Raw genomic sequence first — 15,998 nt, 5'->3', positions numbered from 1 at the left:
GGATGAAATGCTGAATCAACCTCAGCCCATCAGGATCAAATTCCAGACTGTGGGCAGAATTAGCCTACAATACTGTATTCTAACCACTTTGCCATCAAGGCTCTTGAAAGAAAATAATAAATGAAATGAAGGGAAAGAGTGGGAAAATCACAATTAGATGGAGTTGATAAGACCACCAGAAAGGGAAAAAAAGTGAGATGTTTGAAGAAAAGGCAGTGTTTGACGTGGTATATTGATGTAGTGGAAGGAAGGATAATTTACAATATTAGAAAGCTGTGGAGAAATATGAGAGTTGGTGTCACCTCCATGTAATTACATTTCCTTTTCTTTTTGTTATTTAATAACTTTTTTAAAAAATCTAACTAGTTCTTTTTTCCTGAGCTTTATCCTAATACTGTTTACCTCAAAAAGAAATAACTTGATGGGCTGATATGAATGACCATTCAATAAACTTACTCTGATAGTCTATTTTATTACTCAATAGGCTGAAGTTCAAAACACTGGATATTTTAAAATTTAGGAACACAGATTCCACTTTAAGGAGTCTCTGCTGATTTTGGTCTGCTAGTCATTGCCAACTATGGTGGGGGGGCTCATTTCCATTTCAAGGCCATTAAGCCAGCACTGTCTGAAGACATTTTCATGCTCATGCAGACAGCACGATGTTCTGGAGCACTATTACCTTTCCACTGGAGTGGTACCTATTTATCTCCTTGCAGTATCTATTTATCTCCTATTTATCTCCATCCCATTTCAAATTGCTAGGTAAGCAGGCGCTGAGGCAAGGACAGGAGGTCACCCCATTGCGTGGCACTCAGCTCTTGAACCTGGGCTGCTGGCTTTCCAGCTGACAAGCACAATGTCTCAACCACTGAACTACCCCAATTCCAACTAAATTTTACAAGAAAAAAATAAAAATTGGATCACTATAATGTGATCCAATTCCTTAGAGGATAATTAATTGCCTAGGGCAGTGATGGGGTCGTTCTTCACTGGAGGTGTTATCAAACCCTTTGGGGAGCTTTAATTTGGATTTCTGTACTTAGCAGATTGTTAGACATGATGGTCTATGATTATGATTATATGTCTCTTACTGAACTAGAAGCCATCTGAGAGAGATTGTGGAGAGTCTTGGAAAATAATGGAAGGGAGCTAGCTTAAACATCATTAATAACATAATTATAAGTGAAGCCACAACTGAATTCATTGATAGCTTCTCTTATAAAATACTGATGTTGCTCAGATGGTAAGAAACTAAGAAGCAAAAAAAAAACAACCCTAAAAAGAAGCATTTCAAACAATTCAGACTCCATCTGAATAAACTTATATATGAGGCTTAGAAATTATTTTTTATTTGCCCTATCATTGGCATTAACAATCTTTCTGAAATCTGTGTAAATGTTGGTTCTTTGATCTTGCCCAGCTGTGTGAACTTGGTACCAAGATGTGCCTGCAACAGACTATTTGTATTATTATTTTGTATACCTTGCACATTTTTTATTCTAGCATCAATGTTGACTCATACATTTTTAAAGGACAACTAAGAAGTTAAAGGTATAAATTAAAATTAATTCTAAAGTTAATGCTAATATTAATTAGCAATTAAAAGCCTGGCCAATAAATTCATACCTCTTAAATGCTAAGGCAGTATGATGTTATTCTAACTATAGTCTGGGAACAATCCAGAAGATCTTTCAGTTGCCAGAAAGGTAATGTCCCCAAATAGAGAATTTTAACAGAAAAACAAAATAACAGACTTGGAAGGGACCTTGGAGATCTTCTAGGCCCTATACCATTCCAGACAAATGGCTGCCCAGTCTCTTCTTAAAAGCCTCTAGTGTTGGAGCACCCACAACTTCTGAAGGCAAGTTGCTGATTGTTCTTACTGTCAGGAGATTTCTCCTGAGGTCTAGGTTGCTTCTTTATTTGTTCAGTTTCCATTGAAGAATCCATTGCTTCTTGTACTACCATCTGGTGTTTTGGAAAATAGATTGATTCCCTCTTCTTTGTGGCAGCCTCACAAAAAATGGAACATTGCTATCATGTTACTCCTAGTAAAACTCTAGTAAAACTCTAAACAAACCCAGTTCCTGCAATCTTTCTTCATATGTTTTAACCTTCAGCCCCGCAATCATCTTTGTAGCTCTTCTCTGCACATATTTATATTATGTATTCCTATTAAACTACCACGACAAACTAGCCTTAATTTATTAAAATATTTTATTTGACTGCTGCTTATGCTTTCTTTCCTTTACCTTGATTTCCTGTTGTTGTTGTTAGTTGCGAAGTCGTGTCCGACCCATCGCGACCCTATGGACAATGTTCCTCCAGGCCTTCCTGTCCTCTACCATCTTCTGGAGTCCATTTAAGCTCACGCCTACTGCTTCAGTGACTCCATCCAGCCACCTCATTCTCTGTCGTCCCCTTCTTCTCTTGCCCTCAATCTTTCCCAGCATTAGGCTCTTCTCCAGTGAGTCCTTCCTTCTCATTAGATGGCCAAAGTATTTGAGTTTTAGCTTCAGGATCTGGCCTTCTAAAGAGCAGTCAGGGTTGATCTCCTCTAGGACTGACCGGTTTGATTGCCTTGCAGTCCAAGGGACTCGCAGGAGTCTTCTCCAGCACCATAGTTCAAAGGCTTCAATTCTTTGGCACTCAGCCTTTCTTATGGTCCAGCTTTCACTGCCATACATTGCAACTGGGAAGACCATAGCCTTGACTATACGCACTTTTGTTGACAGGGTGATATCTCTGCTTTTTAGTTGCTTTCCTATCAACTATTTAAAATAAGACTTCTATGTAAGGATAAACCAAATAAAATTATGCTACAAATAAACAAGATTTTCTCTCTTTTTTAAGAACATCATTTCCCAATGCTAGACCTTTTCTTCTACCTAGACTGATTACACATCAATATTTCAGATGAGTAGGTTCACATTGAATTTTATTGTAATGATTTATTTTTTGTATCTATAGTGAATACTTTTGTGATATATATATATATTTTTAACAGCACCATGCTTAAAAGAAATATTTCACCTCTTTTAGTTTCAGGAGAAGAGTGAAATAAAAGTACACAGGATGTTTAGGTTATTTAACTGAAGAAATTTGTCCACCAAAAGCATTGCAAAAGTGCTTGGGGATTGAAATCAAACTCATGTTTTAATCCTGAACACAGGAAAGAGATGGATTTAAATGAGTACACAATAAAATTTAAGAGTCATCTCTAAATATGCAGTCAGAAATGCCACATGCTCTGTAAGAATGAAAATACCATGTGAAGTACTAATATGCTTTATTCTGCACTGGTAAGAGCAAAGACAGATCCAACCTAGAATTAAGGAGACATTTCCTGTCAATGAAAACAATTAAGTGGACAGGCTGACTTCCCAAAGTTGTGAGTGCTCTATCACTGGAGTTTTTTTAAGATGCTACTTGGGAGCCATTTGTCTGACATGGTTTTGGTCTCCTGCTTGAGCAGGGAGGTGGACTAGAAGACCCCCAAGGTCCTTTCCAGCTTTCCATGAGCTCCATGTGCTGAAAGACTTCCATTTAAACCTTAACGATGCTGACCCTATTTCCGAGACTGAGGGAAGTCACAGGAGGTACAACATAGATCCCTATTTAAAAGTGCAAAACTATCTATTTTATTATTGGTGCTTTCTAACCCATTTCTGACAAAACCTAACACACAATGACTAATTAGGTCTAACAGATCTGCACTGCAAAGGTTTAGATGACAGCCAAGAGATACAAAAAAAACCTGGTGCTACCTAGTTGTTGTATGGATTTGTGCCTTGATATCATAACTGAACCATCATCATTATTCATTTTTCTTATTTCATATGACACAATGAGATATTAGCTAAGAGTTAGGCACAATGTAAACAACTAAAATGTCTTTGGGCAGATCTCTGTATTTCATGAACATGGCTACAAATTGGCTGTGGTTCCTAGCCAGGAAATTTACACAAATATGAGCTGTCACTGTTATGACTACTGCCTGTGGATGGCCTTGGGTTAGGCTGAAACAGGAAATAAGATTTGTCCTGTGTTTGGGGCCTAGCAAGGTATTCTAAATACTTAACAAACACTTAACATATGTATATGTATATGTATATGTAAAGGTAAAGGTAAAGGTTCCCCGGCACATGTGTGCTAGTCGTTTCTGACTCTAGGGGCCGGTGCTCATCTCCGTTTCAAAGCTGAAGAGCCAGCGCTTGTCCAAGGACATCTCCATGGTCATGTGGCCGGCATGACTAGACGCCAAAGGCGCACGGAACGCTGTTACCTTCCCACCATAGTGGTCCCTATTTTTCTACTTGCATTTTTACATGCTTTCAAACTGCTAGGTTGGCAGAAGCTGGGACGAGTAACAGGCGCTCACTCTGTTACGCGGCACTTGGGATTCAACCCGCCAAACTGCCGACCTTCTGATCGACAGGCTCAGTGTCCTAACCCACTGAGCCACTGCATTCCATACAGGTAAGTTAAGTGGGTTTTGCCCCACTTTATGACTTTTCTTGCAGCTGTCATAACTATGATTTATTTGCTAATCATCTGAATTGTATCATGTGACCATGGGGATGCTGCAACAGTCATAAGTAATTTTTTCCAGTGTCCTTGTAACTTCAAACAGTCACTAAATAAACTGTTGTAAGACAAGGACTACCAATAATATGGTGGAAAATATTCATGAAAGGACAATATACTTAATGATCAGCTAAGAAAATAGTAGTGGCCACCTTTTGTCAGGATTCCTTCTGTATCATTTCTGGGATTTGTATAATATTTTTACTCCCTTTTTAAAATGTTTTCATTTTTGCCAGGTATTGGAAACTCCCACTATCATCCAGTTTTAGATTAGCATCATCAGATCGTCTCCTTTGTTGGGATTGTGAGTTGATATTATTCAAAGTTGCTCAAAACTGAAGTCTCATGTAGAAAGCAGATATGAAAATTGGCAGCCATGTTATGTTTTTGTATCATGTACAACCCCTAAAGTTCACTAAGCTTCCGCAGCCAAACAATGACAGCATAATTTCCTGCCAATTTTCAGCAGGAAATAAAAGGAAATACTACTTTAAGTTCTCATAGACTTAACACTCCATAGGAAACAAAAGTAAGATTAATATGAGCTGACAATGTTGGACAATCATGACGTTATAATATCACAGCCTCATGGACTATGACCGTTTCAGTAAAATAAAAAGTATAACTATGACCATCACCACCCTCTCCAGGCTGTCTCTGTTATAGACCGTGTAAAGAAATAGACATGTTGAAGACTCACCAGAACTTAGCTCAAGAATCTGCTTGGAATAAAGATCACCATCTGAGCATGATTATATCTTTTATTACCATTAATAGACAATATTTGATAATAAGAAAAAAGAGTTTTAGAGATTAGAACCTCTAGATAATAAACTAGTGCAAAAGAAACTAATGGAATGCTGACATACAGCTTGATGCATTGAGTATCTGTTATCTGTCATCTATCCTTTATCATCTAAGCTTTAGCTTGCAAAATATAAAAATAATTGTATTCACTCTGATTAAAAGCACCTGTCAACGTCCTAGAAACCATAATATCCTGGTAGTCCTCAACTTAACAACCAGAATTGAGCCCAAAATTTCTCTTGCTAAGTGAGAAATTTGTTAAATGAGTTTTGCCCTATTTTACAACCTTTGTTGCCACATTTGTTAAGTGAATCGTTGCAATGGTTAAGTTAGTAACATGGTTGTTACGTGAATCTGACTTCCCCATTGACTTTGCTTGTAAGGAGGTCGCAAAAGGGGATCACATGACCCCAGGACACTGCAACCCTCATAAATATGAGTCAGTTGCCAAGCATCCAAATTTTGATCATATGATCATGAGGTCATAAGTGTGAGAAATGGTCATAAGTCACTTTTTTCAGAGTCATAACTTCAAATGGTCACTAAATGAACTGTTGTAAGTCGAGGACTACCTGTAATTCTCTAAATTATTCTGATGATAAATTTGTTAAAGCCAGCAAAGAACCAAAAAAGAACAAAAGACAAAAAAAAAAGAAAATCCTCAGCAGATGGTAGCACCTGGCTAACCTTGACTAGGATTAGAAGCTAAACAGGATTGAGCCAGGTTAGTATTTGGATCGGATACCTTAAATAATAACCAGCACCATAAGCTAAACAGGGAAGCCAAAAAAATAACCTGGAAGAAGGCAATAACAAGCAAATTTTATTCTATTGTCAAGAAAGCTATTGGACAGGTGCATGAAAATCACCAGAAGTTTGAACTGAAAAATAAATTTGTAGTCACCCTTGATCATATGTGAATTATGTAATCATATCTATTTGATATAGGTCTTGAATCCAATTCAGAAAAAAATATGTGGGTTTGTGAATACTCAAGCATGCTTTAAACCAGAGGTCCCCAATCTTTTGGGCACCAGGGACCAGTTCCGTGGAAAAGGTTTTTCCATGGACCAGAGAGTGTGACTTTGTGTGGTGCCTGCATCCTATGGATGAGGCTTTGCTTGTTTGTGCAGACCAGTTGCTGGCATGCTGTGGCCCAGTACTGGTCCATGGATAAGGGGTTGGGGACCCCTGCCTTAAGCCACTAAATTGGTTCAAAAGCATCCAACTCAATTTCAAATGTCAAATTGATTCTAAAATTAGAATTGACAATTTCATTTAAAGGGATAATTCAATCAGACACTCTTTGCACTGGATTTTCAAATTATATATTTTTACTGGAGGTGTGTGTGTGTGTGTGTGTGTGCAGTAAAATATTTAATTTAAAAACCACAGTTTGTTTGTGTTTTTAAACCATCTTCTCTTTCAGCACTGTTTCCCAACCAAAACTGTTAATTCCTTTTACACAGCACAACTCATGTACCCATAGAGCAAGTGGCAATTTAAAAATCCCGAGGAGAAGCCAGTTCTAAAGTTTATTTGTCACATGTCTGATTAATGTGTTTGGAAATAAGTCTCTTTGTACTCAGAGGGATAAATCTGTGAACAAACCTGTACAAGAGTGTGCTGTTAATAAATTGCATACTAGGAACAATGCTGAACTGCTAGACAGGGATGTTACATGAACAAATAAATTGGAGAATTGCAAAGCATTCTGCAAATGAGAACTATAGATAAACATTTTCATCACATGCCCAGGAGAAATGGGATTACAGAGAAAAAAAAATGTTTCACATTGTAGTATGGCACTTGATCCACCTCAAGGAAACCATTCTGTTCTTTTCTAACTCCTATAGGGAAAACTAGTGTAATTTGTGAATGAAGGTTTGATCTTTGGAATGTTTCTTTCATTGAAGCAAGATATTTAGCAACTCTTAAACTCCCTTTGATGTCAAAGCTTTTTTTTTCTTGTAAAGTTGGTGATACTTCCTAACAACATTTCCTAGTAACTACTTGTGGGAAGCATGTTTGGAGATGCAGAAGCCAAAGGTTACCTGATCCAGAGAAAATCCATGCTTGAATGGAGCATCACATCTTTACAAGCACACTCAGCACTCATCTTTTCCAGTGACCAGGAAAATAATCAGGGTAATGATCTATGAGACATACAGTCCATTTGGAAGCATGATTTTTATAGATAAAAAGTGATAAAGTACAACATCATGCAGGATACCAAAGGTTTTATATATGTTGGAAGGAATCAAATATGGCTGATTAATAAAAATAATACCCTAAATAAGGATCTAAAGTTTCATGTTGAGGACTTGTCCCCAAACAAATGGACCCCACAAACCTCCTTCTAAATTTTAATAAGATACCATGACAAGACTTATAGAAAAGCCAGCGTCTAACCCTTCGGGTTAAAAAGTAGAAAAGAGGGCCTAGGTCTATGTGATGGTGTGTCAATGTGTTAGTTTGAGCATTTCTTAATTCTGCAGTTTACTATCCTGTTTATTATCGTTTGCTGCTATTCCTCTCGACACCTTTTTCATATTGGAAAATCTTTTGGGATCAATATGGTAAAAGACAGCTTCAGGTAGCTATCTGATTATTGATTTAGACTTTTAGATTAGTAATCTCTGCTTAAATTAGTCAGGAAAACACTGTTGATCAGCAGAGCATACTGCTAATTAGTTGTATGGGAACTGAGAAATATATTAAAGGACCAAGTGTATTGAAGCTTTGAGTGAGTAAACATTTGTTATTATTCTACCACATATTGTTGTCTTCTGTGATTACTGTCATTATGGAGGACAAAAGTCCTGGAAGGACTTTTTCTTCCTCATAATATTATACTAAAACTAAAGCAAGATTAAAATCCCATGATGCTGTGTTGGAAATGAAGCCATTTGGGTTTGCTATTATGCTGCTGGTATTTCTGTGTTGTGCTAAAGGAAAAAAAGCAGTTGTGATTGTCATTGCACTGAAAATTCTTCTTTGAACAGTATTACACCAATCTGGTTAATTATAGTTGCATAATTATATTGCAGCATACGTGAGGTGTGCATTCAGCTACATATCTGAATTCAGGCCTAAATGATGATGTAGTCTAGTAATATGTAACCTGATAGCTTTTATATGTTTCAGGTGTCCGCTTCCATTAGTGACAGTCATCTTGGGCAAATGGAAAGATTGTGAAAGCTGTCAAATGAAGCAAAAAATTTTTGCAAGCATTTGGAAAAGCTTGTTATGGTGGAGAGATGGGTCAATGGGTTATGGTTCCTCTACCTATCTTTCTGTGTTGAAGCAAATGTTTGTAAAGATTTTCAGTGCTCTCCATATTCTGAAGCCTGTGTCTTGACTACATTCTTACCACATTCAGTCAAAGCTTATTTTCAGATATTTCTGAAAATAAGTGGGTATAGAACGGGCTAGTATGCATCTTCCTTGAAGGTACACAATTCCATTTGCCAAAGAAGATTTAACCTTTGAAGCTTCTTCTTAAGTGAGTTGCATATTCCAACATGTAACAATATCACTGCTCATAGCTAGCACAACCAGCTTGATTTAAAAGAAAAAGGTGTAATTTACTATTGGATTGGGGCCATTATATCAACATCAATCATCCTCTGGCTTTAATTGCTTCAAGCCTATTTTACATTTCCTGATGCCTCAAAAGGTGGAAGTGCCTTCATAATAGTTATTGATATAAATAGAAATGGGCCTGGAAGAATGGAATATTTGTAATGGGTCACTGAGCCTGCCTAATATGCCTTATTGCTAGATATGCTACATTAACTATCTCCATGTTTGCTTTGATCTTTGACAGTACAAGCATTCCAGAAAAGCTGAAACTTTTAATTAAAGACCTGTGCAGCTTTGCCTGTTACTAGTGTAATCATTAAATTGATTTTTCCAGTCCATCATGTAATTGTTCCAGCGAAGGAATCCTGCTTTCCACTTTCGTTCTGCTTCATCAATATTTTCTGTAAAACATGAAATGGGTGGCATTAATCTAAATTTAAATCTCTTTGTACATTAATTGAAAAATAATCCTGATTACCAATCTGTTTCCCCCTAAATACACCACACACCATTTTGCCCTCCTTTTTGTCACCTGATTTATTGCAAATTCAAAGGGCAAAGTTTTAACTCTGGATTATAACATAATCAGTTAAAATGAAGAATTATTCTTCTGGCCCAGTATGCCACATCATTTGCATTTTCAACTTTCACACCCACTAATGACATTTAACAAGGAGCTTACAATTTACTATTTGATGGCTGAGGTCCAGATGCAGACTTCCAGTTAAAGGATGCAATAAATTTTCATAAATTTATTTTCTTGGCACAATCAATTATCCATATTACCAATTGAGGAAGAGTATTTAAAATATAGCAACATGGTTTTGAATATTATAGTAGATCAGCAAAATAAGAAAGATTTATATACCCAGCTGTTAAGAATTAGAGAGGATACACTAAGAAATGGCTAGATCTCAACACATACTGTACTGCTTTTCTTTTTAATTTAATTTAATTTTTAATCTACTAAATTGCTAGATGTGTTAATAACAAGGAAGGAGAAACTATCATCATCACACCAGTGACATGTTTGTTTAATTGTATGATATAAGGATATGGCATGTCCTTTGTGAAATGGCCTTATATTTTACAGGTCTTCATTTATCCTCACCTTATGCTTCCTAAGGATGTATCATATCCTTACATCCTGGACATAAACTATTTCAGCTCCTCCCCTCGGGATGCCACTATAGGGCATTGCATGCCAAAACATTATATGGAAAGACAGGTTTTCCCCTCATGCCATCACTCTGCTGAACACTTAATTACCACAGTACTGTCTTACGTCTAAGAATATCTATAATCATGTAGTATGGCTGTATTACTATTATCCTTCTCATTATTTTCTATTACCTTCTCCTATTGGTATCTCATGATTATATTAATTTGTTGTTTGTGTGTGCACTGAGAGCTTATGCACTAGAGACAAATCCCTTGTGTGTCCAATCACACTTGGCCAATAAACGTATTGTATTGTATTGTATTGTATTGTATTGTATTGTATTGTATTGTATTGTATTGTATTGTATTGTATTGTATTGTATTGTATTGTATTGTATTGTATTGTATTGTATTGTATTGTATTGTATTGTATTGTATTGTATTGTATTGTATTCTATTACACTCCACTCCACTCTTCTCTATTCTATTCTAGTCTGAAAGCAAAATATCTCCTTAATGTTAATAATAGCATCATTGTTTAAAAAAAAGGGGGACAAGTTGAAGGACTGTTCTCATGTGATTATCCTTGGAATTTATTGAAATAATAAATTCTTCCAATTTAGACAGGACATTCACCCATACAGTATCTTGGGCAACATGATAATTAAATAATGCAAGGGCAAATCTCCAATTTTAATGGAACTATAACTATAACTAGGGATATTTTATATGAGCTACAATCTGAAACAAGTAGTACTATGGTGTTATCATGCTGCTGACAGAATAAATGGCCTAAACATGATATGTCACTTTTTCACTGAGATTTTTTTAAAGAAATAAATAGGAGGAACAAGAATTCTACTGAATCCACCTTATACATGACTACTAATCTCAAGGTGCCCTTGAACTATTTTTAGTATTCTATCTCAGTCATTGGTTCATGCAATTTTATTAAACTATATTGCTTTGCAAAGTAGCTTTAAAGGGATTTGAAGCTTTGCACAGTGTTTGTTCAAATGTGATTTTAGAAATAATGGGTCAAATTTAGATCTAATTATACTAAAGTTAGACCAAATAAAATCACTAGAACTTAAGAAACCTTACCTAACATGAATCCCCATTCTTTTCAGCGTGTCTAATTATAACTACTGTAAATGCATTCATCATGTTATACCCTTTTGTGCTGCTGCTATTTTTGTATTACTGTTATAATCTTTACATGAGCATAGTTGCTTGCTTTGCTTTTTTCATACTACTGTATCATATTCACCGAGTTTGAGCAATGATGAGTTGCTATATGCTAGTGGAAGCGCTATCCAGATTATAGCATTAAAAGATATTCCTCATTGCATGCAAAAAAAATCAAGCGTACAAAATAGGATTGGTGTGGGGATATAGAAGTGGGGAACCTATCTGAAATTAATGGAGATTTATTTTAGTGAATACTACGGTATCTTTTTAAAATAAACGCTGTATTTGGTTTTACAAAAAATAATTATTTACCCACAAAGTCTTAAAATTGAAATTAAAATGTAGTAGAAGCAAGATGAACTCGAATTAACCAATTTACTGAATACAAATATATTTAGCAAGAAAATTACCTGTCATCTCCAGAACCTTAGGAAAAAGGATGTTCCAGAATCTACATGTCTGAGCACGCAATTTTGTTTGAATCTTTGCAGCATTTGTGCTTAATGCTAAGTAGTTTTGTTCAGTGATTGTGAAGATTGGCCATCTTATCCCATTAATCTGACTTCCATTGGGTGTTCTGTAATATTAAAGAAAAGTATTAGAGTCCTAATGGGAAATTAGCAGGGCATATCAGCCATAAAAAAATCATGTTGATCATTCCAAACCTTAGAAATTTTGCATAATTCTATATGTAAATATCAACATTCCTGGTGCAATGGTTAGAATTCAATATTGCAGGTTAACTCTGCCCATAGTCTGGAGTTCAATCCTGACAGGGCTCAAGGTTGATTCAGCCTTCCACACTTCTGAGGTCGGAAACATAAGGACCCAGATGGTTTGGGGCAATATGCTTTGTAAAGCACTATGGGATAGTATATAGTATTGCTAACACTAATAGTAATAGCAAGATTAACAGTATGCATTTGGAATGGATTGGATTTTTCTTGATGCATTATATATAATTAAGTAATCAAGTTATAAGTTTTGAAGACAAGCCCAAATTTTCAAGGGTAAAAAGAAATGTCTTGGATAACAATAACAAAAACAAATCCACTAAATGCTTAATGAGATTGCTAATGTCTCATTTGCATATGTGAATGACATTGCATTGTTTTGTTTTCTTTTAGGCAGAAATTTCTGCAACTATGTACAGTGATGTAGGTAAAATGAATAATATACTGATTAAAGTATTTTTTTTTAAGTTTCATAATGGAAGGAAGCATCTTTTACCTGTTGAAAGTAGATAAAGTGGGGAAAATGTCTCAGAAGTATTGCTATTAACAAAATTCCATACTGGAATTTTATTAATGCAAGTTTATACATTAAAGATCACTTACTATGCCTTGCCATTTACAGTAGCATAATGGTGGCTCAGTGGTTAGGACACTGAGCTTGTTGATCAGAAGGTCGGCAGTTTGGCGGGTTGAATCCCAAGTGCGCATAACAGAGTGAGCGCCTGTTACTCGTCCCAGCTGCTGCCAACCTAGCAGTTCGAAAGCACGTAAAAATGCAAGTAGAAAAATAAGGACCACTACGGTGGGAAGGTAACAGTGTTCTGTGCGCCTTTGGTGTCTAATCATGCTGGCCACGACTAGCACACATGTGCGGGGGAACCTTTACCTATACCTAATGGAATAAATCTGTGTGGATACGAATTGTGAGAGAAAAATTGATGTGAAGAATGTTACGTAGAACAGTTACAGAAATTGGGTATGTTTAGTCTAATGAAAAGAAGGACTAGGGAAGACATGATAGCAGTGTTCCAATATTTAAGAGGTTCCTACAAAGACAAGGGTGTCAAATTATTTTCCACAGCACCAAAAGGCAAGATGAGAAACAATGAATTTGAATTTTGAATTTTATTGAATTTATATACCGCCCTTTCCCGTAGGACTCAGGGCGGTTTACAGGGTATGTAAAACATCAATACAAAAATTAAGAGCAATTAAAAAAGATTAAATTAAATCCCTGAAAAAAAATATAAAACCCCAGTTAAAACCCCAATTAAAACTCAGCGTGGGCCGGAAAGCTCGAAGAGCCAGGTTTTCAGGTCTCGGTGAAATGATCAAAGGTCAGGGGCAGTCCTAAGCTCCACAGGCAGCTGGTTCCAAAGGGTAGGTGCCCCCACAGAGAAGGCCCTCCCCCTGGGTGTTATCCGCCGGCACCCTGAGAAGGCCCTCCCTGTGGAAGCGCACAGGACAAAGGGAGCTTGATGCCAGCAGCAGGTGTTCCCTCAGATATCCCGGACCCAAGCCATTTAGGGCTTTATAGGTCATCACCAGCACCTTGAATCTCACCCGGAGGGCAACCGGAAGCCAATGCAGTTCGCGGAGCAGAGGTGTTACATGGGAGTAATGGGAAACCCCCATCACAACTTGCGCGGCTGCATTTTGGTTGGAATGGATAGCCAAGGATAGAAGCAATCAACCAATGGAACAACTTGCAATCAACCAATGGAATCAACCAATGGAACAACTTGCCTTCAGAAGTTGTGGGTGCTCAATCACTGGAGGCTTTCAAAAAGAGACAATCATTTATCTGAAATGTTATAGGGTCTCCTACTTGAACAGAGGGTTGGACTAGTATCTTTAGGAAGAGATAATGGAGGAAAGGAAAGGGGCAGGATCATAGAAACAGAATAACAGAGTTTGAAGGGACATTGGAGATCTTCATTCTGATTTAATCACTGACCCTTTAATCCAATATAGACTGTTGAGGTTGAATTGCATACATTATTTGAAGCTTCAAGCAGAATTTCAGGCAGATACCAGCCGTTATATATGAGATTTACTGCATTTTAAGAATGCAATTCATCATTGTTTTATGGTAATTCCGCTTCTTGCCTTGACCTATGCAATATGTTTTGATTTCTCTTGCAGGGTCTAAATCTTCACAGAATGTGTACAGATAGACTTTTCATAACAGAAGGATTGGCAATGTAATCCAGTTAACATCTAAGTAGTATAAGGGCCTGCTCTCATGACCTTGTTTTTCCCCTAATAATGAACATAGTGGAAACACTTTACATACCTGAAGAACCATTTCATTCCAACAACAATGCCCTGCCCATCTGTTTTAGCAGAATGGGATGCTGTGGACCCTATCAGTCAAGGAACTCTGGCTGGTGGGGTCCAGAAGAAGGGCCTTTTCTGCCATTGTTCCTGTCCTTTGGAACATTGTGCCCTTCAAGGTGAAATCACACACCTCCCCATCTTCCTGAGGAGTCTCAAAACCTATTTATTTACTTATAAATTTATAGGCTGCCCATCATACCTCAAAGGTAACTCTAGTTTTGTCTACTGGCCTGGACACCCAATGGGGGCAATCCACACTGGCAGTGATTAGTGGACTGGGAAGAAAAGCCCATCCCCTCACCCTACTGTATTCTGATTTCTAAGTTATTTGATTTAGGCTAATTCTATATTTGCTGTTTTAATGTTGTAATGTTTGTATTTTTCTTTTTACAATAGTGGTAAGCCATCCAGAGTCACCAGACTGTCAGATGAAAGATATATAAATTTAATAAATAAGTAATAGCAACAACAACAGTAAAATGTGTGTCTGAAATGCATACTCCAGGAGCAATCCTGGACATCTCCAGTTAAGAAAGAATTAGTAGAATGAATATCAGTGATGACAGAGACATAGAAGAGATCCTTCTAGTTTGGTTGTGTATAAATAAAACAAACGAGGAAAATTAAAATTCCATTTTAAAACTGGACATCCATTTTTCAGCAGGAAACTTTGCAAAAAGCTGGTGCATAATCAAATCACAAAATAAAGGCCTAAAAAACAGCAACAAAGGCTTCCGTTAATGTGGCTGGCAGAACCTTATAAATGCTATCTAATGACATTCAGAGTGGGCAACGTAATAAAAAGGCTTGAATGTGCAGAATTGAACCTAGTAATTTCGTATTCTTCTCCATGGTATCGAGCCAGGAAAGCTGGCAAAGAAAATCTACCTCTTTCTGAGGACAGGGAAGGTTTAAATTGTTTACCTACCTAAAAGGAAAAGATAAAGATTGCCATTTGAAGAAAATTTGGAGAATTGTAAATGTTTACTTCAGAGATTTTTCTCCCCCTCATCTTGAAAAGGCAGAGTTGTTAATGAATGCTACCTTTCCTTGCTGGAAGGCCTTGATAAAAAGGGATTGGATTTGAAGTCCATGTTGAGCTGAAGAAAAGAAGCCCTTTCAGGAGGTAAATTGTTTGATTTATACAAGGGCTGGATTGTCATACTACTATTTCAAAAGAACAAAGATGCTATAATTACATGGTGTGACACTGGTAAATACCCAGTGATGTTTGTTTTACAAAAGACACCCACTGTTTTTGTTACAGCCACAGGCAGGACACCTGTAACATCTCCACAGCAAGTATTCAGATATAACAGTGGAAAGTAACTATCTAATTCTACATATGGTTTCATTTAACATTTTTGCTGAATTTCAAACATAGGCTAGGGATGGAATGAAGAAAATGCAAAATATGCCTCATATAAATTTTGTCTGCCCCAGAGCTTATTCTTACCAATGTTCCATGTTTGGATGAATTTCCCCTATGAAAACCTTCCCTACCAGTATCATCTGTGCAGCTGTGATGTTGATGAGGCCTCCATTATGTTCTGCAAAAATGGCACAGTATAATTTTGAGGGGAGCTGTGA

At 36.9% G+C, this 15,998-nt stretch overlaps 1 protein-coding gene across 1 annotated transcript in view; it reads right to left on the bottom strand.

Annotated features, from left to right (window-relative positions):
* Nucleotides 1-5,401: 5,401 nt before the first annotated feature.
* Nucleotides 5,402-15,998, bottom strand: part of BCHE (butyrylcholinesterase) — a 60,851-nt gene continuing 50,254 nt past the window's right edge. The window contains exons 3-4 of the mRNA XM_083363599.1: nt 11,745-11,911; nt 5,402-9,383 (exon numbers count right to left, since the gene is read on the bottom strand). Of these exons, the coding sequence (XP_083219725.1) occupies nt 9,259-9,383; nt 11,745-11,911 (292 nt within the window). The 3' untranslated portion in view covers nt 5,402-9,258. The remainder of the gene's footprint in view (nt 9,384-11,744; nt 11,912-15,998) is intronic.

The sequence above is a fragment of the Vipera ursinii genome (genome assembly GCF_947247035.1).
Source record: "Vipera ursinii genome assembly, chromosome: 5".
Classification (NCBI taxonomy): Eukaryota; Metazoa; Chordata; class Lepidosauria; order Squamata; family Viperidae; genus Vipera; species Vipera ursinii.
This window is presented reverse-complemented; position numbering and strand designations above follow the sequence as displayed.